General features: G+C 41.7%; 1 protein-coding gene across 4 annotated transcripts in view; it reads right to left on the reverse strand.

The window, feature by feature from the left end:
• PIK3CB (phosphatidylinositol-4,5-bisphosphate 3-kinase catalytic subunit beta) overlaps positions 1-27,973 on the reverse strand; it is a gene marked incomplete at its 3' end in the record, with an annotated part of 1,563,003 nt that overhangs the window by 80,863 nt on the left and 1,454,167 nt on the right. For all 4 annotated transcript variants that reach the window (XM_044070037.1, XM_044070038.1, XM_044070035.1 and 1 more), the window contains 1 exon segment: positions 7,441-7,564. In XM_044070037.1, the coding sequence (XP_043925972.1) occupies positions 7,441-7,564 (124 nt within the window).

The following is a 27,973-nucleotide window of genomic DNA, read 5'->3' on the forward strand; positions in this document are numbered from 1 at the left end:
TTGTTCCCTCATAGCATGCAAGGTTTCCCCAAAGGAAAATTCCTCAGGTGGAGAGGCTGAAGGAATGGACTCTTCAGCATCAGAGTCTTCGTAAGGGGAATAAGGAGCCTCAGGAGGGTCTGTATGTTCTGAGTCATCAGAGGAGTCATCTGTGGATACTGGTTCAGGGGGCTCTGCTCTAGGCCTCTTCTCTGGAGGTGGATGAGAGGCCCTGTCTGGATGAGGCTGGGAGCCACGAATTAAAGAAATGAGATCCTCAGCCAAAGAAAGCATATGGGAACTGGTGCTGGGCCTGTGAGAGAGGGGTTTAACAGGCACCGTTTTAGAAGCTTTAGCTGCTTTAGCCCTGGCAAAGGCCTTAATAGACATGGCTGCAGGAGGCCTAGCAGCTCCACGCAGGGGTTGAAATATCCAAGGAATAGTGTCTGATAATTCCTGAGAAACCGCAACAGAAGGTTGGATTTCAAGCCGATTCCACCAGGCTAGAAGAGGCCCGGTAGAAGGCATGTTTTGCCGGGGAAGAACTGCTTGTTCGGTTTCAGCGAAACCGAGACACTCGTGGTTGGCTTAACTGCGGCGCAAGAAACTGCGGGACGCAGTGTCGGTCCTTTTCCCGCGCTTTTGGTAATTTGTGAAGTCGAGGGTCCGACGGCATGATATAAGCAAATTCAGAGCCGAAAACTGTTCTGCAAATTCCGACCGACGCCTAAGCATCCGTCGGTTAAAAGAACAGGCTAGACAAGCTGCTACGTCGTGGTCTGGGCCTAAACAAGGTAAGCAGTAAGAGTGGAAATCTTTATGAGGTATTTGTTTCCCACAAGTTAAACAGTTATTCACTTTTTCTGACATCGGCTGAGGCAAGAAAGAGTCCCCAACGGGGTACTTAGCTTTTAGAAGTCTTCGAAGTAGTATTCGGTATGAAATCTCTGGTTCTGACCGACCGGCACTTGCGAACAGCTTCTGCTTCGGGCGCCACGCGGCAAAAAAGACTGGGGAAGATGGCATCGGCTGATGCCTTTATACCCGAAAAACTGCAGCTATGACGTCGGGTGAAGTGCGACACCAGCCGAAGCCAGACCCAGACTTTGGAATCCGGCCGACCGAAGGGCTGCCTGACGACAGGACTACCCATTTGTAAGGACTGCAGATGCATCCTTGAAGGACATCTGTACTTTTGAGAAGCTTTACTGACAGTGTTAATGCATAATTTGCTACTCTGTACTTATGTTGGTACTTAATTGTTGTATTCATGTAAGTTTGGCCCTGCTAAAGGGCTCCAATAAAGCGCCCTTATTAGCTTGCATCAACAAAGCAACCTTAATAGCCTTCTAAACTAAATCCACCACCCCCTTGCAGCTTACTAATCAAAGGAATGGACATTATGGATATACAATTTCCCAACTTCTCTTTAGCCAGCTTGTTGGGCATATGAATCTTGAGACAATGTACTAACTTGTCTCATGTTTACAGACAGCCACGTAATCCTTAAAGAAGTAGACACAATAAGCGAGAGATGTACTTACACAATGACACTGGATGCTAAACTCTCGCCTACAAAGTGCGCATCAGATTGTCGAAACCATGCATAGAAAACCAATCTCACACAGCATGCAAAACACACACAGATTAACATACATTAAGGCACTTAAAAGCAATCTTCCTAAACAACAAACATTGCCTAAACTGCCCATTACCAAAGCTATATCTCAGCAAGCCCAAAGGCACTCAGAAAAATCAACACCTAAAATCACTCATACTGTCACTCTTAGTGGAACCTCAAACATGAAGCCCCTAAGGCAAGCAAATACACTTCCCAGGACTGTCGTCATAGGGAACGCCATTGTGAGATATACTGATGCTCCTCTAACTAGACTGAACAAGAAGATGTTAGTTGCTTATCTGGAGCCAGGATCCAACAAATCATACAAATACTTAAGTCATTACACCACAGGTACCAGTATGATTCTATCATAGTCCATTGTAGGTGTAAATGACCTGAGATGTACCTTCCTAGACTACATGAAGAGAGATATTATGAAGCTTTCAGACTATGTTATAAGAAAACAGACATTACAGAGCTTTCAAGCTATATGTCTCAGGCTAGTATGAGCCTACCACTGATCAACATATTGCCATCACTGAGGGTGAGGCTAAACTAGGACCACAAAATGACTGATTTCAACAATTAGCTGTCTTACTGGTGTCACTCTAAGGTGATCCAATATTTGTCAGCTTGGGAGGATATAGTTAACAGACCATTTTGCTTTGTCAAGGATGGTCTACATCTTTCCCCTCTAGGCTTTCAAATATCGGCTAAATGTTTATCCACTTCGATAGTGCCTTTTTTCAGCAATGCCAAATTGATAAACCTACCAGCATAGTAAAATCAACTCAACTGAACCTCAAAGGTGCTGCTACTCAATGCCAAGAGCCTAAATAAAAAAATAATTCTTCAAGTCCTCCTTACACATCTGTGCAGTTATACCAAGACATGGTTTAAAGAGTCAAAGTGTATCCCAACAGTGGAAAGTTTCAGTGCCTTCTACACTTTTAGACCAGTAGCTGCACAGAGAAGGGCTAAAGGAGAAGGTGTCTTGATATACATCATCATCAAGCACATTTCTAGGGTGGTCATACAGGATGACATGCTGGATCCACATGCAGATCACCACAGGAAAAAATCCTGTACCTTATTCTAGCCAGCTACAGGTCATCCTCCATGTCCCAAGAAACTCACAATGCATATTTGGATGTACTGGAAACACATACCAAACAACCTAACACCTTACTTAATGGAAACTTTAATTAACCCTCTACAGACTGGGAATCCTACACAGCTTCAGATCTATGGCACAGAAATTCCTGCACTTCGTAAATACAAACACTCTTGACCAAATAGTGAATATGCCCACTACAGTCTCCAACATACTGGAACTCATGCTCACAAATATGGGAGACTGCTGCACCCCCAATGTCTCATCTTCCCTGGTAAGGTCTGAACATAAAGCTGTCTCCTTTGAAATCAAAATCAACTCTGCAATCCCATTAAAACCAGTAACAGGAACTATTGCAATTCAAATTATCTTTTATTAAGTGATGGTTTGTCAAAATTCAATGCCCTTCCAAACCCAGAGAGCACAGCATCCTATGATGATTTGCTCACAGAAACTCTGTACAACCATGGCAAAAATCAGGAAGGGCAATTCCCATAATGATAAAAACTCTCTTGTTAAAGTTAATGGGCAACTAAGAGGGCTAATTAGGTCAAACAAATCCAACTTTGAGGTTAAGATAGCCTCCCTGGTGAAGGATAGCCTTTTTCAACAATGTCAAAAATATCAAGGGCAGTACACAGCAATGTGCTGACCTAGTGGTTAATGGTGCCACATTCACTGAGCCTGGCAATATCACAAACCTGTCAGTGGACACATTCAGTTCCAACTTTACCCTCCTCTCATCCACAACCATCCCCAAGAATTATCCTCAAACATAACCACTCCAGCCTTAAGCAGGAAGCACGTACTGGCTTGTGCTTGCTAAAGAAAAGAACACAGCCTCAATGGGCCCTGATAATATCCCAGGATACTTCCTGAACAGTCTAAAATATGACCTATCAGGACCATTGGAATCATTAACTACAGTCTTAAAACAGGCTTTGTGCAATGAGAATGGAGAACCATGATGGTCATCCCCCTTCATAAGGGAGGACCTTCAACAGATTTTGGAAATTACAGACCCATTAGTCTGACTAGTCTTATTTGCAAAGTCATGGAAAGAGTTACTATGGAATTTATTAACAAGGACATAGGAGACCTCCAGACACTGTATCCATCCCACTTTGGCTTTGTTAAAGGAAGGCCATGCTTACTGAACCTGGTGGACTTCTTTGAAAAGGTTACTAAAGCAATGGATGAGGGGAAAACAGTGCATACTGCTTACCAAGACCTGGCTAAAGCATTTAATACAGTACCTCACTTGGGCATTGTCAACAAACTTAAGAGAACTAGGAATAAACCCCTTTATAACATGCTTTAGACTTGGTGAGGTGACTTCCACAAAGAGGGTAGTCACGAGTGAAGTCCCCCAGGGATCTGTAGTAGGCACACTCCTCTTTGGCATCTACTTCTCAGATGTCAAAACCAATGTCAAAGGCCTCTGGCTAACCAAGTTTGCAGAGGATTGCAATCTGGGAGTAGTCACTGCATCCCCCAAGATAAGAACATCCTACAGGAAGGTCTTACACTGACAAATGTTTGGTGCCATGGCTTAAAACCCAATACCAAGAAATACATTATAGTACCTTTTGGGAAGTCGACAACCCTGGGTAACTATGTCATCAATAAATCACTCAAAAAAGTTGATTCAGTATTCTGGTATCTGGGAACTCATGTAGGCATTAACCTAGCCTTAGATCAACATACATCCAAGTTAGTAAAAAAAAAAAAAAAAATCCCTCTATGTTGCTCAACTTATAAGCAAGGGCTTGGCATCTAGGTCCAGACAGGTCATCATACCACTATACTCAGCCCTCATCATACTCATTACAGAGTAAAATTCCCCCATCAGTATGTACCTGACCATACATGTGCAGCAACTAGAATGTCCACAAAGGTTCTTTACAAAAAGAATACAGGGAGCAAATAAAATGTCCACAGCTGACTGACTCAAAGCCCTGTCTCTTTATTCAGTATCAAACAGACTTCTGAGAGGAGATTTTTCCTGGCGTACAAGGTATCCCTGGGACCCTGTTTTGATGAACTTTTTCCACATTCGCAAAACAAACATCAAAATCTCAGATTAAAATACCTAAATTTTGCTTGTGATGTAAATAGGACATATTGGAGACACAGATTTGTTTCTCAGAGAATTCTTATTCTCTGAAACAGGCTCATCATCCATTTGAAGCAGAGTTCCTCCCTATTTAAGTGTAACTTGGTCCAATGGATGGGTAATTGGAAATTCACTCCTGGTCTGGCACCTATGTCTCCGATGGATAGATGTAGTCAGTAAATCACTCCATATATAAGTCAAATTTGTTAGTCACATTACAGCTGCAAGGCTAGGCTTATAAGGGCCCTAGTGGTCATTAGCCTAGGACACACCCATGAACCTATGGAAATCCTGTACAACACAATTAAACACCATTCAAAAATCTTTAAGTTGATATAATTTTCAGACAAAACATCCTCTTGTGTGCTTTCACTACTAAATGAAGTTTGAAAATTGGAATTTTGGAAGTCTACCATGGATACACTACTCTATTTTAAGCTAAAACTAAATCAATGCACAGTGAGTAGCATGGACTGCAGTTTATTCCACAATGATTCTGCACACTGATTGCTGTTTGTTTACATGAAATAAGTCTGACATTTAAACAAGTTATACTGAGGAAGGGGATTTCTATGAACATGTGTTAGACAAACTTGCTAGAGAGGCAGAAATGAGCGGCAGAGGTCAGCCTGCCCTTCACAGAAGAAGCCCTCTGCAAGACTGCCATTTGACAGAAGGTGAGTGATACAGCATCAGCAAGGATTAACAGTGGCTGCTTCAGTATTGTCAAGTAACATACAGAGCAATATATAGATTTGTTATAGACACATGGAAGCACATGTTTATGCATGCGTCTACACACATACACCCAAGCACCATAGCCCTGCTTTAGAAGTACACCCGTTGAACTACTCAAGAGACAGAAGCACACAAAATCTCACAATTCCTAGTGGATAACATACATGAATCCAGTTTCTCGGACTCTCTTTCAATATTCTTGAATGTAAAGGGAAGAGATGAACAGGTCAAAAAAGAAAGGGAATCCAGTGGACATAAATGGGTGGTAGGAATAAAAATATCCAGAAAAATAATTCCCCATGATAATGGGAACTAGAGTTGCATCAGCTTAGCCTATTTTTCATCAGTGTGTGACAGCTTTACAGATATAAACAGCAAATACAGAATTCATTCATGATCTGGATTAAACATCTCCACAATCCCTAACAGCCTACACCACTCCAGTTGTACAGTAGTGAACAGCACTGCATAAATTCAGTGAAAATAAAAAGAAAGCAGTGCTATGAGGAAAAGAATACCTTCAAACATTCTGAATAATCTGCAGTACTAACACAACCTCAGTTTGTGATCATTTATGCCATCAGATCTTTTTATTTTACAGAATTCTCTCACTATTACTTTGATACTAGCAGAGCAGTAATATACAAGTTCAAAATCATTAAGCCCATTTGCATTCTTTTTTAGACAATACTGATGCATACTTTTTTGTTACAGCTAATGCCATTTCCTATTTACGCTGTTCCATGTTACATATGACTTTTGAGCAATCTGATCAAGTGCAAGAAACTTTTAGGGATACTTTGCCTCCATTACTTGCCAATTAGCAACCCCCTTCAGTTAACTGATTTATTCATTCCCCATTACTGAGTGAGGGTCGACTGTAACAGACTATCATTAAAGCTATGAGCCCCCATGTTTTTTTTTTTTTTTTGTGTTTGCTTCTCAAGCCCTATTCCCTGCACCTGCTCAATGACAACCAATGGGCAACAGCTCTGCAACCCCCCCTCAGTCCTAAAAAGGGTTGATGTCAGCAGGTTGTCCTTCCCACTCCTACCCACAGCAAACACCACTCTGTTATTTATTTGGTCACCAACAAGAAAATCCAGTCAAAACTCATGTACCCCTGAGCACATGCACTCCTCTGCCCCCTACAGAATGGGCACATCCACTTTCCATGCCTGTGCCATCAAGCCACCAAGCTACAAATCAAGATTAGGTTCCTTGAGAGACGAACAAGACTTTGTCCCTCTATGCCACTAGCACAGGCTACAGGATCATTTAACAGTGAATGGCAGTAGACATTTTAGAATTAGGTATAGTCAAAAGTACATATTTTCTGCATTGGCTACATGCATACAACAATCAAGCCTGGACTACAACCAAGATTACTTGGAGCAAGCCAAGTACTGGAGTTGCTGATGAGGGGAGTTCAACTGAATGGCTGCTGTCACCTCTTCTATCTCAGGGGCATGCACGACAATTGACTCACTGCTCTACTCGCCTCTAGTGGCAGCAGAGGTCAACTGCACCATCAGTACTGGTTCACAATGTATGCATGATTCATTAAGCAGTGCACAAAATATAGCTGGTGCTGGCAAATGTCCAGAAACATGCAAATGTCACAGACCGGTACTTTACACCCCCCCTTCCAGTGTGCGTGCATATCTATAATTGGTGAGGTTACAACCAGATACTCCTTCCCACTCACCAGAGGGAAGTCAGAAATACATTTCCTAAAGTGGCAGTCCCTCCAGTTGTCTCAGAAGACAAATGGCCTTCAGGCCATTTGAAGGGGACTGAAGGTCAGCAGGCACAAGAGTGAAAAGTATGCATCTGCTATAATAAACACATATTCCAAGCACTTAAACTTACCTGGCCATTTTTTCTGACCATGATGTTGTCACTATGCCTGTCTCCAATTCCCAGCACATACGTGGCTACACAGTAGCCAGCACACGAAAGAGTAAATTCTTCAATTGCTCTCTCCAGTTCATCACTGCATTAATAAAAGGAATGAAAGTGTTAGGTAGGAAGGATGGCAACACAACTTGCCCTGTTATACATTAACTAAAAACATATTAATTGATGCAATTGAGAATAAAAGTTTGTCACAGCAAACATACATTAGCTTAATGCATTCAATTTTAGTCTCCTGCTGCTTAGGACTAAATAGTTTAATTAGACAGACCACAGGATAAACAACCAACCTTAAAAGTAATGTTACTCCAGAGGACACTGGACATCTTGGTCCCTTATTCTGTTCAGCAAGGGGTTATGACACTGGCTGGAATACTGGCTAGATGATCCTTTCCAAGTTGCTAGATAGCTTATTCTAACACAGTGCTGCCATATGTTATAATATACTGTCACTGGGAATGACCAATATAACTTTAAAGATCTGAATGAAATATGATCAATAAACAGGTCTAAGTGACATTTAAGAAAACACTACTTCAAAGAGATTGGGCCCTGCCTGCGACACTGGTGATTTGAGTTCAGTTAGAGACTCTGACCCCTGAAAGGTCAGCTAGGGGGAATAGGGAAGAGCAGTAGTTTTGCCAATTCTGCTATCCCAGGGCAGGGTTTAGAGTTTAGCACTAGCAGTAAGTGATACATAACACTGACAGTAATCTAGAGGTATGACTATATGTAATGCACATTGGGAACTGGGCATGGCAGTGGGTATGGCATTCAAAAAAGCCTCCACAACTGTAAGAATGGCCTCATACAGGGATGCCCTAATCTCTAATCAGGATACTTTCCCTAGCTTCTTCCAATAAGGATTTCTCTGCTTGATGTGCCCTGGTTCAAAGGGGTAAATAAGAATGGTATGAGGGAAGGTAAGGAAGATGACTGAAAAGGGGAGCTCCAGGACATGACTGATCACAGACAATTGTGATGGGGGCCAAAAAAAGCAACAATAATAGAACATTTTACAAGGGATTGGTATTGTCAAGAGCAGATGACACTGGCAAACACTCTTTTAAGGAGAAACCAAGGTAGATGGGAGTGGAAAGTGTGCATACATCAAGCAATCAGAAAAGACAGAGAACATACACATATTTGTTTATTTACTTATCCATCTAAGCAGATTCAGTTGTAGTCTGGGACATGAAAACAAGCCATATATAGGTAATCTCATTCTCACATTCTTGACTTCAGTATGAAGACAATGACTCAAGGGTGTGGGTATAGGATGATGATTTTTTGAGAAAAAATATGTAGGGGTGACAGTGGAGGAGATGACAAGCAAGTTACAGTGAACATTCAGGTATAGGGTTATCATGCACAGTGTCTGGAGGCTCAGTCCCTTGAGAAAATAAGCTGATGTATTTGCAACCTTCAAATTTCCCAAAATGCATTAATATTTCCAGAGTTCCTTGTGGTGTTCGCCAAAATAAAAATTACCAATTCCAGGCATATTACCTTAAGCCTTTGACTCTGTCCACTAAAGCCACAGACAAATCATTCAACTGTATCAGTCCTTGCCAAACAGTATCATCAGTGGCTCAAATGGTTTAGATACTTGTCTTTGATACTCCTGCACAATCAGAAGGCAGTGTGCTCTGTTCCCTTAACAAGTACCTAGACATTCTTAATACTTCAGCAATACACTAATGTGACATGAGCTGGAGGTGTGGGTTTCACCTTAAGGTACCATCCTTCAGATAATGAGTTAAGCCAATGTCCCTTTTGCCTGATCTGAAGGTAGCTAAGGTGGTACTGCTGATTTATCTGGTGATAGTTCAAGGCCATTTCAAAGGTAACAAGACAGATTTTGACAGACAAAAGGGGTACGTTTATGAGCAGTAAACAAAAATACATGCACAAACAACTTGCCTTATATAAACAACACACACACAACATGCATGAACAGAATACAAGACAGAAAGACTACAAATCTGTGTAAAATTAGGATGCACCTATTTTAAACACCTCTAAATTCCCTTTAAAAAAACTACCAATTCATACCTTATAACCTAACTTTGTCAGTTTCATTAAACTAACTCACTGTCCTTTCATTTAAAGTAAAACATTTTTATGCAGCTGCTTTTAATATTGTCAATGAACTCATCTTTTGCTGCAACACAAGAATGGAGGGAACTTGTACAGTTCATAAACGTATAATGGAAGAATAACTTTTCTCTCTTTGCATTCCACCTTCCCCATTTTACATTCAGAATCACACATCATACAACTTCCTTACAAGAGTAAAACAAAGTGTATTGATCACTTTCTAAAGCACGTTTGTTTTATTTTATTTATTTGACATTTGTTGACCGGGATAGTCCGACTGGATACATGTCCATTTTCAGTGGAGGCCTGGGGAGAAAGGCTCCAACATAGATACATTAGCAGAATGTTACATATAGTAAAATATTTGTGAGGAAAACAATTTTACAGACTTCTACAAACATCCTAGATATAGCTACAACAAATACAGAAATTCTAGTACAGACTTTTGCAAACATGCTAGCTTAAGATGTGACAAATATAGATTATGAGTTTAGTTTCTGTACATAGATCCTATTGGGGTTACAGGCCCCTTACCTCAGGTGAACATTTACAAAATGATTTAAAGGCATCTTTTTATGGTCAGATTCAGTCAAACAAGTATAGAGTTAGATCAATTCCATAATTAAAAGGTTTAGCTTCTCTACCAGGGTGAGCCAGAGGAAATGTATACCCTGGTTTAAAGGAAAAGCGCTAATCAAGGCTGGAGCATGGACAAAGTCAATGTGACTTGAAATGAAGTTTTAGACTCTTCTTGAATTGGGCTAAGGAGGTAGTAAGAGTAAGGTTGGGAGGGAGGGAGTTCCATATTTTAACTATGGCACTGGCAAACAGTGAGTCACCCCCAGAATTATAGGACTTGATTGTTTGGACAAGCAGGCTATTTGATGAGCGAAGAAAGTCTAGATTGGTGTAAGGAATGATTATATTTTTCAGTGCAGGGGTGTTGTCAGGTTGTTTGAGAATTTTAAATGCTTCTATAAGTTGGTTTAGCTGGAGAAGGTTTGGCAGCTCTATCCAGCCAAAGTTTTTTAGGATAAGGCAGTGGTGTGTCCTATAGGGCATGCCAGTTGCAAATCTGGTGATATGATTATAGCAACTAGAGAGTTTGTTAAGGTTAGTAAGCATGGGAGAGGCATAAAGAAGGGTAGAGAGCAGATGCGAGTGGGCAATGGTTGCTTTAGACATTGGAGTTAGGAAAGATTTTATCCTATAAAGTGACCCAAGTTTCTTGTTTACAGATTTAATGGTTTGGTTAATATGCGTGTCGAATCCAAGATTGTTGTCAATGGTTACTCCTAAAAGTTTTGTATAGGGGTCTGGGGAGATGATAGTGCCATTGTTAGATTTTATGGTAAAGGATGTTGTAGAGGATTTACGGGTTGGGGAGAAGAGTAGCAGTTTGGTTTTGTTTGGGTTTAAGATCAGGTGACGATCAGAGAGCCAGTTTTCAACTATGGTAAATGCATGCTGGGTTGTTGATAGTAGGTTTATTGGAGAGGTGTCAGAACATACTAGTGTAGAGTCATCTGCATATTGAATGCAGATGGCATCTGGGATGACTGTATGGAGGTCATTAATAAAGACTGAAAAGAGAACAGGTCCTAATATGGAGCCTTGAGGAACTCCTATGATATTAGGTAACAGACAGGAGAGCTTGTTCTGCCATAGCACTGCTTGTTGTCTACCAGCGAGGTAGGCATGAAACCATTGGAGAGCTTGGTTATCTAAGGATAAGTTTTTCAGAGTGTGGATGAGTAGCTGATGGTTAACCATATCGAAGGTTTTGGACAGGTCCAGAAAGAGGGCTGAAGATATTTTGTTGTTATTCCGGTTTTGGTTAATCACATTGGTAAAAGAGAGCAGGGCAGTAGATGTACTGTGATGGGGTCTAAATCCATGTTGTCAGTTGGTCAGGAGTTTATTCTGAATGAGATAGTATAGGAGTTGTTTGTGCACACACTTCTCCATGATTTTGGCAAGTGGTGACAATATGGCTATCGGTCTATAGTTAGATAGTTCTGTAGATGTGCTACCTTTATGGAGTGGTATAACGTAGGATATTTTCCAGATTGAGGGGATTGTGGCTTCTGTTATGGTTCGATTGATTAGGATCGAGATGGGGTATTCTATGGCATCTGCAGCTTTTTGCAGGTATTCAGCTGGGAGAAGGTCTGCTGAGAGGGTAGTTGGCTTTAGTTTCTTCAGTAAGGATCGGATGAAAGATGTGGAGACTGGTTGGAGGTTAAAGGAGAGTAGCGAGTTGGGTTTTACAATTTAATTTCCACTCACACATGTTAAATTTGCAAATGACTGAATTTTTAGTTTCACTATTTACTAACCTTTTCTGTATAACCAAATGTCATGAAAAGTACTCAGCAACAATTTACATTTGCAAAACATTCTGAGTGTGTGTTGTATAAAATCACATGCATACTTTCCATGTTTGATGACCTGCATTATCTTTAATGTTTAATTTAAATAGCAAACATAGACATTTCAGCTTCTGTCTTAATAAGGAATCATAATGTTGAATACCTAATGTGTAAAACTGCCACTTACCATCTACAGACATCTCTACAAAATCCTGATATGCCTTTTCTATTACCTTATTATACACTTAGCTTTCTTCTTTGCCAGTCTATTATAGGCAGCTTCCATTCTCTCATCAAATTTCCTAATTCCATAATCTGCTGCCCTGCTCCTTGTTTATTCCTCTTTTCTTTCTCTCGGCATACTACTGCATACATTGCTTTGATCCTTCTCAATCAACAGAACAAAATTAGAATAAGGTTTAGGGTTTGAAGTAGGTGGTTTATCATACTGAACTTTAACTTGCACTGAACATTAGCGCACACACAAACCAGTAATTAGTACAAAATTCATAGCTGAACATCAATGGCAAATTATAGTATAAATGATTTACATGGAATTGTTTATACAAAACTAAGACTGCGGTACTACTAACTTTTTCTAAAGATGCAATGTTAATCTGAGAAGTTTATTCTGCCCATCGTTGAATTGAAAAAGAAAGTTATGCACTCACATTAACATTCCATCTATGCTGTCCATTTTCATTTTTCCTCAGTTGATGGATTCAGATCCAAGACTCTGTTCTGACTCGGACACTTCTACCAGATCACTGGGCCCTAGAACTCTCAAGCTCCTCACATAATGCCACACCAACCTAACATACTTCAGATTGAGTTTGCTGCCCTAGATATAAAAGGACAACCTATTACAAAAATTACCAAAGGTAGAAAGGAAAAGGGAAGATGGAGCTCAAACAAGGAACAGAGGTTCCTGTACGACTCTTAGATATCTCCAGAAGCAAAAGGATGGGGGTAGGTGGGTGCGATGTTGAGTGAGAATGAAAATGGACAACACAGATGGAATGTTATGGTGAGTACATACATTTTTCATCTGATGCTATTTTCATTCATTCCTCAACTATGTACCAGCCTATGAACTGATGGGACAGAGTCCCTAGTTACTATAACCTTAGGAAGCCCTTATGGAAGGATATTCCGGAGCACTGCCGAGACAAAGGCTTCTCTGTTCCTGGAAATTAAATCCAACTTGTAATGAGCAATGAAAGTGTGGGGATTAGCCCAAGTTGTAACTGCACAAATGCCATCTAAAGAGACCCTGAACCAAAAAGCTGACAAAACCACCACAGACCTCATGGAATGGGCTCTAGGAGATTTTGGTAAAGATAATCCTAATTTACTGTACACAAAGGTTATACAGTCAACCACTTGGCCAATGTAACTTTAGATACTGGTTTGCCTAATCTGGTAGGAGAAAAGGAAACAAATAACTGGTCAGATTTCCTAAAGTCTTTGGTTTTATGAGAAACTTAGGGACGTAGGTGGACAGTGGTCTCACCTTCAATAACCACATCACCACAACAGTCAGGAAATCCTTCTGTGTGGCACACCTCATCACTAAGGGCTTTTCATCCGGAAAAAAGGAGGTCATTGTCCCACTGTACTCATCCCTCATTAGACCCATTATAGAATACAATGCCCTATTTGATATGTACCACTCAAGACATCTGCAATAACTGGAAAGGCCACAGAAATACCTCACTAAAAGAATCACAGGCCTAAAGCAAATGCCCTATGCTGACCGTCTAAAAAAACTCCAGCTATACTCTTTCACATATTGTCTACTCAGAGGCGATCTCTGCTTAACATACAAGGCCATGTCAAACCCAGAGCTGTTGGACATGCTACACTTAAAGAAATCCCAATCCCTCAGAGCCACACACTCCAGGGATCTAAACCTTGTCATCACAATGAACAAAACATGCTGGAGGGATAGGTTCCTGACCGAGAGACTCCCCAGACTCTGGAATAGACTGCCCATACATGTCAAGCAGAGTGCCTCTTTAGCCCTCTTCAAAAGGAACCTTGACAATTGGATGGGAGATAGGGAATTCACCCCAGGGATCATGTCAGTTGCCCTGCTAGACAGGGGTTTAGGGAAGTAAATATTGTGGGAAGAAATAGCCAGGGAATTGTTATGGCTAGACCTGCATAGGCCCCTAGGGCCGATAGCCTAGTACCAACCTATGAAAGTAAAAACCCAGTTGTCTATGTACATCCAAAAGTAACATATACTCCCCTTTATTTAAAAAACAGGGAAATAAAACTGGTAGATTAATGACCTGGTTTATATCCGACTCAGAAGCTACCTTAGTTAAACAGGAGATTTGTTCACAATGACACCATGTCTTTGTGAAAAATCAGGTAAGGAGGCTTTGAGGATAGTGCCTGAACTTCAGATACCCTTTTAGCTGATGTAATAGTAACTAGAAAAATGGTTTTCCAAGATAAATATTTAAAGTCTGCTTTGGTTGAAGGTTCAAAGGGAGATTGAGTTAAGGCCTGAAGCATTATATTTAAATCCCAAGGAATAGTAGGATCTTTTAATGGAGGTCTATGCAAGAAGGCTTCCTTGAAAAAGGCCTTGCATAGTTTAAAAGATGCTAAAGTAGAGTTACTTTCATCCAGATGGAAATTAGAAATGACAGCTAACTGGACTCTAACAGTTGAGAAACTAGCTCCTTCACTGATGATTGAAGCACAAAATTCTAGGATCGCTTGCATAGGTGCTGACAAAAGATCCAGAACTTTGCTAAGTGCCCAAAAAACAAATCTCTTCCATTTAGTCTTGCTAAGTCTTTCTGGTAGAAGCCTTATGGGAAAACAGCAAAAGGTGACTGACTAGGGAGGAGAGCCTAGGCTGTCTAGCTATAAATGGAACTGGAGAAACCATGAGGTCAGCTTGAGGCCTGTTATATCTGGATGATTCATACCTGTCGTGTGTCACAGGGGGTATGGAATTGGATACAGAATCCAAGGGGGGGGGGTGTAGAAGATGAGGCCAGAGGTAAGGCAATCAAATCTGGTGAGGCCAAAAGGGTGCAATAAGGATAAATGTGCTCTTCAACTAAACTGCTTTTGATAGAAACGTGGAAATTAGTGGCAAGGGAGGGAACACAAAGGAGATCAGTGGTACAGTCATGAACTACAGCATCTCTCAGTGACTCCTCCAATGGAGAGATCAAAGCAAAGAATTTGTTGAGAGGACATGCAAATAGATCGCAGCATGGCTGGCCCCATTGATGGAAAATTCTCTATGCCACACTGACATTGAGAGATCACTAGTGAGGTAACAGAATGGATCTGTTTAGTTTATCTGCAATTACAATGTATTTCCAGAGAATGTGCATTGCTATTAGAAAGCGATTAGAAGAGATCATCCATTGCCCTACTCTTAGATTCTCAACAAACAGGGTAAGAACTGGTTCTCCCTTGTTTGTTGACTTACCAGACTACTGTCATATTATCAGTCTGTATTGCAATTGTCCCAGATGAAAAAAATGTCTTGAAAGGCCTGCAATGCTAGGAAGACAGCTCTCATCTCCAGAACATTGAGGGAACCATATATTTTGGACTGCCCTTTCCAAGTAGTGCCTCCCCTCCCAAACTGGTAGGTGCCCATGGTCAATGTGGCCTTGGGTAGGGGAAGGACAAAGGGACAGCCTTTGTGGAACTGGTTTGGACAAATCCACCATAGAAGATATATTTTGCACGCTTGCACATTCTTGACTGGTATGGATAATGGATATTGGAGAATGTACCATTGAATCGACAGAGTCCACTGAAGGATTCTTATATGGAACCTGGCCAACGGGACAAGGGTGATAGCTGCTGCCATGGAACCCAAAGCCTGTTGCATCAGCTGGACTGGAAGAGATGAATTCTGGATCATCTTTTGACTTGGGACTGCAGTGTGTTTGAGTGGAGGGAAGAGAGGCTATTTGACTGGCTGTGTCCAAATTAGTGCCTATAAACTCCAGACTCTGTAATTGATTTATTCCTAGATGAAAACACAACTGAAGCAAGTAGTCCCTTGCTTGCAGTAGTCAATGCCTGATTGGGGCACAGTAAGGAGCCAGCCATCTACATATGGAAACTGCCACTACCATGCATTTGGTGAACACATTGGGGGCTGTGGTGAGAACAAAGTGCAGTTCTCTGAACTGGTAATGACTGGCTCCCAGCCAGACATGTAAATGTCTCCTAGAGCACCTGTTAATTTTGATATGATAGTACACATCCTGAAGGTCTATCAAGCACATCCAATCGTCCTTTTGTAGCACAGGCAAAATGGACTTAACTGTAACCATCCCAAACTTTGTATACTGAACAAACTGGTTTAACTTGCTGAGATCCAGAATTGGTCTCAAGTCTTCTTTCATTTTTGGCACTATGAAAAATCCTGAATAAGTTCTGGACCGTCTCTAGTATGGGGGGAACCTCTTGGATGACTTTTTTCTAGCATCTTTTTTTTTTTTCCTAGAGATGATACTTCCCTCTAACTGGGTGGATCATCGGGATTTTCTTCACAACTGTGGGAGGGGCAAGGAAAAATGGTGTGGTATGACCACTGCATATGATCCTCTGCACCCAAGAATCTTTTCTGATACATAGCCAGGCTCCCTGGTGCAGAGATAAATGACCCCCAACTACCTCCAGAGAGGAACAGTTGGGCTTCCCTTTAGGAGTGCTTATAGGGCCTATCTGAGAATCAAACTCTAAAACCCTGGTTCTGCAGATCACCTCTGCTGCAATAATGGCACCTTCCACTTGAGTTCCTCCCTCTGCCCTGGGGGAACTATCTCTCTGTGAATCCTGGAAAGGACCCTTGGATTTCTTAAACCAGTTCTTTCTACCACCTCTCTGGTTCCTAGAGAAGGGTCTTTGAGAGGTAAAAAAAAAAAATGTACACCTACAGCAGATGGGGTCTTTCTCTCTTGCTCACACCTGGAGAGCATGCCCTTAACCTTGGGGCCAAATAGAGATAAAGGGCGCATTGACAAATGAAGACTTAAATGGTTTCACAAAATCACAAGCACATCCAGTCATGTCTTCTGATGGCTATGCCTGAACCCACCACCTGTGAGGTACCTGCCACAGCATGGAAGATCAACCTCATAGACACATTTGAGATAGATTGGAGTGTGGCCAGTTGTGAAGAGATTCTATTTCCATCCTCGGATGACCTGGACCCAGAAAGAGATGTGATAAGTTCCTTGATCAAATATCTTTGCAATCTCGTCAAATGTGCCAAGTAATTCAGTGACCTAAGGGCAAAGGTCACTGAAGCATATACATGTTTCTCAATTCTCTCCAATATCCTAGACACTCTATTAGGGGGATGGACAGAATAACTCTGTTCTGCTAGTTCTTTCTTTGTAGCTGCTTCCACAACCATGGCATCGACTGGTACTCCCTTGCTCCAGTGTGCACAGTCTTTAGAGAGGGCTAGAATGTATCCAGTCTTGTTGTATCGACTCAAATGCATCCGTCTCCTTCCATGTCTGCCAAGACATTAGGTCAATGAGCTTGTCAGTGGGGGGGGAGGGGGGGTCACCCAAGTAGCAGATGGGTCAGAGCTGAAAGCCTCCAGGAATCCAGATTCCTCCTAGGAGGTGGAGCGTCAGAAAACCAACCATCTTTTTGGTTCAGGAGCTCTAGGATGTCTTCAAAGGAGAAGTGATCAGGTGGTGATCTGGAGGATCCCTCCTCCTCCTCAAAATCAATGTCCTCTGTGAAAGATTCCTGAGGAATCTAAGTGTCTCCTCTTACACATCATCTTTCGAGGGACTTCTTCAGTAGGGTGTTCTGGGAAAGTGTCAGAAGAGATAATGTCCAAATGGACTGGCTGGAGAAACATTTGGGTTGACTGTCCCAATGGTAGGGATGGTTACGGCTAACAGCAAACAACATTATGAAGCAGGCTTGTCAGATTTGAGGGGGGCAGAGAGGTCTCTTGTCTGACCAAGGAGAAAACTGTCTCCACAAACTCAAAGGCAGAACACCTAGGGAAAACTAAAGTCAACAACTCTGAAGCTGGAACCTCTCAGATTGTCATCTCCTGCAACCCCACCAGCACTCCACCTGAGGAGGGAGTTGGACTAGAGCTACCCAGCACTGAGGCTCTGAGGGGAAGAGATGGCTGTGAAAGTTTCAGAGTAGACTCCAAACACCTGCATCTGGTGCTGATGCTTTGGCTCGGAGAGTCCTCCGCCTCTGAAATACTCAGTGCCAATCAGCTCAGGGGAACCATCGGAGTCGAAGAGCAAATAGTCTTCAGATCCGAAGTCAACTTCCCCAGTCAGGGATCTCAGAAACAAAAGCTCCAATGCAGAAGGTCAGATGTAAGAAGGAAATACCACAGGACATGAAGAGATGTCAACTCAAGGGCACAGTAGTGATTGGAGCTGGAAGGATCCCCATCTGGACTATTTGCCAAAGGAACTCCGGGCCTTCACCGACCTCGAGAAGTATGGCTGGAGTGGAGGGCACAGCAGTCAGTTCAGGCCTAGACCTTTTCACTTTTTTGACTGGTGGCTCATCAGAGGAACCCAATGTCAGATGCATTCAAGAAGCTAATCATTTAAGTCTCTGGTTTTCAAGGTAAAGTTTCAAAGCTGCTAAGTGACTTCTAAGGGTTTGGGGATGAAGGCCTGACAAATACTACAGGAGGTATTGGTTGTGTTCTTGGCCTAGGCAAAACAAGCAGAGCTCATACGAGTCTTTATGTGGAATTTGCCTTCCACACCTACACTTGCCCTTCCTACCTGACATGAACCCAAAGCAGTAGCAAGCAGAATATAAAAAGCCCCTATGGGGTACTTCTCTGAAGTCGGATGGTGCAAAGTCACTTTTTCCAAAAGAATGACAACCGGAGCTGGCAGTCACACAGGCGGCAGAAATGTTCTGAAGTGGTTGCATGCTGACGTCCACTTTATACCAGATGCCCGTTTACGACTGACATCCTTGAGCAAGGGACACGGGATGTCACACACACCCTAGCGGTAGCATTTAACTTTTGTATAATGGCCGGACGTACAACAGTTCACCAGAGGCAAACTCCCTGATGTTAACTATACAGCAGCATATGAACAGAATAACATGTCCAGTCATGTTGTGGGGAGAAACCGTTTAGTTGTAGATTATTAAACAAATTTTTGTTTTTAACCTGTGGTCACTGGTGGTTTCTTCATATTATACAGTGGATTAATTTTTAAGTTTGTTTCTGTGGTGGTGACCCAAGCTCCTGGCTTTTGTTCAAGTTTTATTGGTTCCTTGTTTGTGGATCTGGTAGAAGGGACCGAGTCAGAGTCTTGGATTCAAACCCATCAGTCGAGGAATGAATGAAAATGACAATCAGATCATATCTTCCCCAGTTATTGATCTGTACTCTTGTTTTGTACCACCACTGCCTAAAGGCTTAAAAAATGCAAATGATTTTGTCTGAACATCTTCTCTCACATCCCTACCTTTACTGAAAAAACTGATTTCTCTAAATTAACATGCATATGTCCTTCAGATAATGACAATGCATCCAAGCCAGCTCCACAGAAGAACAAGAATAAAGCCCTTACTACAGTACAGGAGACACATGGAGCTAGTTTATGGAAACAGAGAAATGATGAGCACTTAGCTTGTTCACGTCTCTTTGGTAGGGGGGAGTGCTCTCCATGGTTGAATCCTAGATGGAGACAGAGGGATCACATGGAGGTACAGTCTGCAAGTTGGAATTAGGACCACTTGACTACTGCACACACACTGAGCCATGGACACATATTACAGTGGTCTATTGCAGACTATCTCCTTGGACACAAAAAGCCATGCATGTGGGAAGGTAAGGTTTGAATGAAAGCAGAGAAGCTTCCCTTACACATTAAATTTGGCTGCCACTCCTGGTTCACTAATCTCTTTCACAGAGAATGAATGGGTTGAAGTGTTCTCACCAAGGGGAAAGAACAATCCCTAGAGCAACCAGAATAGGCAGGGATCAATGGTGTGTGTGTGTGTGTGTGTGTGTGTGTGTGTGTGTGTGTGTGTGTGTGTGTGTGTGTGTGTGTGTGTCTGTGTCTGTGTGCATGGACACCTGTGTATGGATCACTATGACACCTTCTGAACCAGAGTTTAACCTACCATTTAGATAAACCATGCAGACAGGAACTAAATCCTTTACTTTCAAATGCATGTCCTTGCCTCACAAACAGATCTCCTTGCAGGGTTTTAAATGTAGAAAGCAGAGCAGGACCTAGGGACAATACTGTTGTATAATCTTCAAAAAAATCAATCAGAAGTGACATCAAGTAATGTAAGCAGTAGTCTAATATCTGTATATAATTTTAACTGTGATATAAAGTAATCTCATACCCTCTCAACACATCACATCAAATGCTCCCCCAAATTCTAAAAGGGAATGCCCAGCTATGTGCTGAACTGGTTGTAGATGGGATCACTCATACTACAATGGAAGATATCTCCAATCTGCTAGCTGACAGATTCAGCTCAAACTTCACCCCCACTATCCCCACCTACCACATCCCAAAGCATACCTGACACCAGTCCTCTGCCTAGTATCTCTAAGGACCAGATAATATCCCAGGTTGCTTACTAAACAATCTAAAACAAGACTTAGCAGACCCATTTGGTGTTCTCTTTAATCTGAGCTTGAGAACTGCCTATGTTGCTACAAAATGTATTACAGCATCAGTAATCTTCTTGCACAAAGGGGGGTAATCAACTGACCCTGGGAAGTACAGACCCATAAGTCTAACCAGCCTCATTTGGAAGGCCATGGAAAGAATTATTATGGACCTTATCAACAAGGACTTAGGAGATCTCCAAACACTGGACCCAACCAAGTTTGGCTTTGTTAAGATTAGGTCATGCTTAGTAAACCTGTTAGACTTCTTTGAGAAAATCACCAAAGCCATGGATGAATGTAAGGCAGTGCACACTGCCTATCTCGACCTTGCCAAGGCTTTCAACACAATTCCCTCTCTGCCATCATTAAGAAACTCTCCCAGATAGGAATGACACCTTACATTACTAGATGGGTAGCCAATTGGCTCCCTGATAGAAAACACACTGTCAAAATTGGTGACTTTCCCTCCACCAGTAGACCCATCACCAGTGGAGTACCACAGGGTTATGTGCTGGGCCCTTTACTGTTTGGCATCTATTTCTAAGAAGTCCAGGCCAAAGTAGATGGCCTTTGCCTCACCGAGTTCACTGATGATTGTAAACTATGAGCAATCACGGAGCCCCAATGATGTCAACATATTACAAGAAGGGTTAACAAACAAATGATGGGTGCCAAAGCCATGATCTAAATCTAAATGCAAAACAAATGCAGTATTCCCTTTGGAAAAATGGAATTCCCCACAAATTGTAATATTGACAGCACCCTCCCCTGAGTTCCAACTCAGTGGTGCTAGACTTGGGAACACAGGTTGATAGCAATCTAAATTTTGACCACCAAGTTTCCACAATGGTAAGGAAAGCCTTCTACATAGAGTACCTCATAAGCAAGGGCATTGCATCCAAGTCAAGGGATTTATAACTCCACTGTGCTCAACCCTCTTCAGACCACTAACAGAGTGTAATGCACCCTTTTGCAGGTACCTCACCAGACATATGCAGCAGCTGGAGAGCCCTCAGAGGCTTCTCACTAAGAAAACACAGGGAGTTCAAACCATGACCTGTGTGGACAGGCTGAAAGCACTGTCACTTTACTCTGTATCTTATAGGCTACTGAGAGGTGACTTGCGCCTGGTCTATAGGGCAATCTCCAACCCTGCCCTAATAGAAATGCTGCACATCATAAGTAAAATGGCTCAAGAGTCACTTGCTCTAGGGATCTCTACCTAGCTTGTGACACTAACAGATTATGCTGGAGAGAGAGAGAGAGACGTCTCCCAGAGACTGCCGCTTCTCTGGAATAAACTCCTTATTCATGTAAAACAACACATCTCCCAGAGACTTCTGATTCTCTGGAATAAATTCCCTATTCATGTAAAACAGAGGTCCTCATTAACCCTACTCAAATGCAACCTAAACAATTGGATGGGAGACTGCAAATTCACCCCTCGACTGGCACCCATGTCCCTCATGGACAGGGGCAGCCGGTGTTGATCATAGACCTGCTCTGTTCATAAATCCATTCTGCAAACTACTCAAAAATGAACAAATGGAGATACTTGGGATTAACATGGCTAGGCTTGTAAAAGCTCTAGGGCCACTAACCTAGTAACATCCTATGAACCTATCGAAATTAATAAATTCCAACACATAACTATGCCTTTCACAAACTGGAAAAGTCTGCACTATCTGTAGCATTTTCTGCATTACCTTAACATTTTTAACATGGGTCTATGCAAATGTGACCAAATTTTCATTTTTTTTCAACAACTTCTACCAAATATACAACAGTATCTGCTTTAAATACTAATGAAAAGGCTAATATTTCCAATTTAGATGCCACATTTGTACTCCTATGTATTGATAGGAGTTTTGTACTTTTAGTGGTATAAATTCCTCCTGCCAAAAGTTCTGTCTGTGCCACAGAGTACTGTAGTGTTCCTATTATTATAGTAATACTGTTTAATTAAAGACATATGTCACTCATCTTGAATTCCATATCTGCATTAAGATGTTGCTACTTTACTCTTCCCAAGTGCCAGTTTTAAACATGTCCACTCACTATTTTACCTTACAAAATCCCCTATCCTCAGATATGTAACACAAATATTTAATCACGATAGTCATTCCTTTATTTGCATTTCCAAAAACATTTCTGTTTCTGACTCTAAACCTTAAGTTTTTATTTTTCACCTCTAGTCACCTCACCAACTTCTTTTAAAGCAGTACACTATATATAATCACTTTCTAAAATGTTCCAGTCTCTGCTTCTTATTCTAACAAGTTACTATTCAGCATTCAGAACCCTATACTTACATGGATTTTATGCATTAAGAATGATACCTTTAGGATTTAAAACATCACACAACTAGGTACGCAGATTTTTTTTATAGATCCTCTGTTCTTATATAATACAATAAGAGAAATAAGCTCCATGTGTAACAGTGCTACCTCAGTTGCCTTTTAGAGTGTGCCCATCATAAATATTAAAATGTATTTAATATTTACAAACTACCAAGTTTGATGTATTCTACATTAATCCGTATACTTAACTAAAATGACATTATAAGAGAGTCCACTCTTGCTATCCAATGAATAGTAGTCTGTATATGGGGGAACATGACACTGACAAATGTTGTTTCATCATAACAGTACTCTCCAAAATGGACCTAACAAAGAGCATTTTTGCTAAATAAAAACTATTTTAATACTTCCAAGTATCAACTGCCCTTTTCAGGAGCTTCTCCAATACCCTACACATCCTTTGCATAAATTACAATTCTAAGTCTTAGAACTTTGAAAAAATAAAACGTAAGATTCCCTCTAAAGACACTGCCTGATTTTAGAATTATAAATGAATGAGTTATGAATCATAAACCCACTCCCCAATAACAACCAGCCAATATTTAAATATGTTCCAAATGTACAAAATGACATTCCACAAGTATAATGGGCTGAATGGCGTTTTGATGAAAGAGCACTCAATGAAATGACAAGATTGCAGGTGAGGGACGTGGCCAAGATGCCAAAAGTACAGTTGTGTACTCTTACCATAAATGTAGATGTTTGAGTGTATTCACTGTTGCAGTCATTACATTTGGGCTATCCTGCTGGCAGGTTGCCCTCATCAGCCTGAATTCCAAAGTCTTGGGTCCTGCGTCGGTTGCTGTCGCCCCTTCCCTGACATTAGGTCGTCAGGGGTATAAAAGATGCAGCCAACGCCATTTTCTTCAGTTTTTCTTGCCCCAGATGTCAGGTGCCCCCAAAAGGGTATGCTAAATATATGTAACACATACATGCATCAAAATAAACTTTTCCTTCATCTATAAGCAAATACACCACATAGGTTGTATAGATCAGAGAAGGAAAGATAAGTTCCAGCAAAAATAAGGGGGGTGGTGGGTGGGTAACCTGGACTGCAACAGTGAATACACTCGAACATCTACATTTATGGTAAGAGTACACAGCTGTACTATATTCTTCATGTTTCACTGTTGCAGTCATTACATTTGGGTAGATTCCCAAAGCTATGGATGGGAGGATGGAACTAAATAGCATTAGGGGCGGCTATGAGGCCTTGCAGAACTGTAGTGGCAAAGCCTGCCCTGGATTTAGAGTAAAGTGGCATATTGTAATGTTATGTAAAGGTATGCACTGAACTCCAAGTAGCAGCCTCTAAAATGTCTTTGGTTGGTACTACCCTGAGAAAGGCTGCAGAAGTGGATGCAGCTCTGGTTGAATGTGGCCTAATGTCCTTAGGCACAGGTTTGCCATGCTGAGAGTAGCAGAAACAAATGCAGTGACCTATCCACTTTGAAATAGTCTGCTTAAAGATAGCCTTTCTTTGTGATCCTGCAGCATATGCCACTAGTAATTGTTCTGTCTTTCTGAAAGCTTTAGTTTTATCCAAGTAGAATCTAAGTTGTCTGTGTACGTCCAAAGAATGCAGAATTTTCTCCCCCTTGTTCTGTGGATTTGGATAAAAACCTGGCAAATGAATAGTTTGGTTAAGGGCTACAATAAATACTACCTTAGGCATAAATGTAGGGTTTGTCCTCAGAGAGACCCTGTCCGGATTTATTTATTTATTTATTTGCAGTTGTTTAACCAGGATAGTCCAGATTATTAGATCTGAGATTCTTTGTGTGGGTGCATTTTTTAAAAGGTAGTGTGAGGAGGAGAGGCAAGGCTGGAAGATGAGTTTATATAGTAGAAAAAATGAATAGGGGTTGGGAATGGTGGAGTGGGGTGAGGAAGGGAGGGGAGGGGGGAGGAGGAGGGAGGTGTGAGAGAGGTGAGTAGATTAAAGAGAGAGATTGGGGTATTGTTAAAGAAGAGAGAGGAGGGAGGTGGGAGAGGTGAGGAGAGGAGAGAAGAGGTGAGTGTTATTTTGTGAAGAAGTGGAAGTGAGGAGGTGGATTATTATTTGAAATTAAAAAAGAGGTTTTGTTTTGAGATCAATGAAGTCAAAAAAAAAAAAAAAATTGGTAGCTAGAATCAGAGTCTTGTATGTTTGGGGAGGGTTAGGGGTTTCTGTTATTTTATTTTTTTGTAGAGGGAGTAGTACCTCTCCAGAGAACTTCTGTGTGTTGTGTTATGGTTGCTTTTGAAGTTGGATGAAGTAGTTTTGATGATCTGATGTGATAAGCTTTTAACTGAGTTCAGAAGTGTTTTGTATTCATTGAGGTTAGATATAGATTTGTTTCTTGAACTGTGTTGGCTTTTATCTCTAAGTCACATGGTGGCTAGTGTACTTTTGGGAGCATGATTGTTAAGGGATGTAAGAAAGGTAGTATAAAGTGAGTTATAGCATCTTCAAGTGGTAGAGATTTGAAAATGGGAAGGTGGGAGTCGGGAGGGGTTCCACTGTCAGGATAGTTAGTTGGGTGGGGGGAAACTAGAATCAGTCTAAAATGCTGCCACTTGTGCAGTCTTTAGATGGCCTGGTTATGGTGAATGGACCAATTGATATTGGTATCTCCCATGATTATAGTTTCATTAGTTTGTTTAGCTGAGTATTAATTCTCTGCATCAGCGATTTTGGAAATTTTTTTATTATAGGGGTGTTATCGTGGGGAGGAAAAGAGTAGAGTAAGAGAGAGCCCACCTTTTTTTTTTCTATTCTGTCTGTTCTGATGGATAGTAATTGGGAGTGGTACTATCTCTTCATTTTTATGTGGGATTTTTGTTTTTGCTTAATAATGTAAGAGATGGAAGATGGATGGGATTTGGAGGTATTTGGGAGTGGGTTTGGGTGAATATCACCAGGATAAAGTATAAAAGAGTAGGAAGTTGGAAGTTAGGTAGAGGTATTTGGTTGTTGGATTTGTTTTGATTGGAGAGATGAAGAAGGAGAGGAGGAGAAAGGACAAGAGTAGTTGGTGAGTATTATTTAAGAGTGGAAAGTGTTTGAAAATGAAAACATAGTTGTTGTTGAATATATAGTTCGGGGGGAGATAGAGATGAGAAAGTTTGGAGTGTATGCAGCAGAAAGTAGGTTGTCTGTGAGAATGGTGAGTAGGTGATGGGATAAAGGTTGGTAAAGATAGAGATGTAGGTAAGGTTTAAAAGGATAAGCATTAGATGAACAATGGTGTGGTGTGAGGTGAGGATAGGGAGGGGATGTGAGGTAAGGGAGGGGATGAGAAGGTGGCTAATGAGTAAGTGGGTGGGTGGAGTGGTGGAAGGTGGTGGGAGTGGTGGAGTGGGTTTTATGGGTTATGGTGAGAAGGTGGTGGGGTGGTGGGGAGTGGGGGTAGGGGGGGGAGCGGAGGGAGAGAGTAGTGGGCAAGAGCAGAGGCAAGAGCAAGTAGCAGAGGATCTAGCAGAGACATCAGCGAGCACCATTCACCGGGGCAGAGGGACAGGGGAGGACAGAAGAGAAAGCTGAGGTGAGGTGCAGGAGAGAGAGAGCAGGCAAGGTGAGGAGAGAGGGGATAGGAGAGGGGAAACTATGAAGAAAGAGTCTAAGTTAGTAAGTGCAATTGAATTACAGTAGATAACCAGGACTGGATAATGGGTGGAAGATTAAGCTAAGTAGCTAGGAAAAAGACAGGAGAAGCTTTTAGTCAGGGAGAGGAGTCGTACAAACAGGTGGCTGCATTTAAAAAAAAAAGATGGTCCAATATGGCAGCTTGAGGCGTGGATCAGGGGGTCCTTAGACACACCAGGCAGGTTGCAATGTAGTCATTAGATTGAGTTTTAAGCATTCTTCCAGGTTCAGGGGCACACAGCAGCCAGGTAAAGATGAAGATAGGATAAAAAATGATAAAGGGTTCCACAGCCATGAGAGCCTGTAGCTCTGACACTCATCTTGCAGAAGTTATTGCTAGGAGCAGAGCTGTTTTCCTAGATAAAAACATTATATCTGCAGTAGCAGCTGACTCAAAAGGAGGTAAGGTGAGCTTTTCCAAGACATAACTGAGGTCCCATGCAGGTGTTGATGTTCTCCTTGGAGGCCTTACATTTTTGGCTCCTCTGAGGTACTGCCTTAATAAAGGCTGAGAAAAGAGTGGTGGCTCTGTATTGTAATAAGCCGAAATGGCAGAGGCATGGATTTTAATTGATGAAAAAGATAGGCCTTTGTCCAGCATCTCAGTTAAGTATTGCAAAATCTGAGGAATATTCGGGACAGCTGAATCAGTTCCTTGAGCTTGGATCCAAGCACAAAATCTCTTCTATTTTCCAGCATATGATTTTCTAGTACTAGGCCTTCTGGCTTCTAAAATGACATCCATCACAGCTTTGCTGAGAGGTGTACTTTGTATGGCTACATTATCCGCCATGCTGCCAGGTTTAGGGTCCTGAGTTGGCTGTGCAGAACCTGATTGTTTTGTTGGGACAGTAGATGAGGTATTTGAGGTAAGGTCCAGGCTGGGCATTGAGACAAGTTCCTTAAGACTGGATACCAGTACTGGCGTGGCCAGTCTGGGGCAATCAGAATCATTTTTGGTTTCTCCCGTCTGACCTTTAGGAATACTTTGGGGAGGAAAGGCATATACTGATAGGTTTGTCCAGCTGAAAGATAAGGCGTCCACTTTCCATGCTTGTCTGTGATAAGTCCTTGTGCAGAATCTTTTTAGTTGATTGTTGTGAGGGGAGGTAAATAGATCTATGTCCGAGCATCCCCATTTCTTTGTTATCATGCTGAAGACTTGTGGATCCAGGTGCTACTTGTGGGGATCCATGAGGTTTCTGCTTAGTTCATCTGCCAGAGTATTTTCTTTTCCTGGCAGGAATTGTGCCTGCAGATGAACTTGGTAAGTTAATGCTGTGTCCCGTAAAGCCATGGTTAGTCTGTGAAGGGGGTAAGAGTGAGTGCACCCCTGCTTGTTTATGTACCACATGACCGTGGTGTTGTCTGTCTTTAT

This window comes from Protopterus annectens, chromosome 4.part1 (genome assembly GCF_019279795.1).
Source record: "Protopterus annectens isolate FY-2018-M chromosome 4.part1, PAN1.0, whole genome shotgun sequence".
NCBI classification, from domain to species: Eukaryota; Metazoa; Chordata; order Ceratodontiformes; family Protopteridae; genus Protopterus; species Protopterus annectens.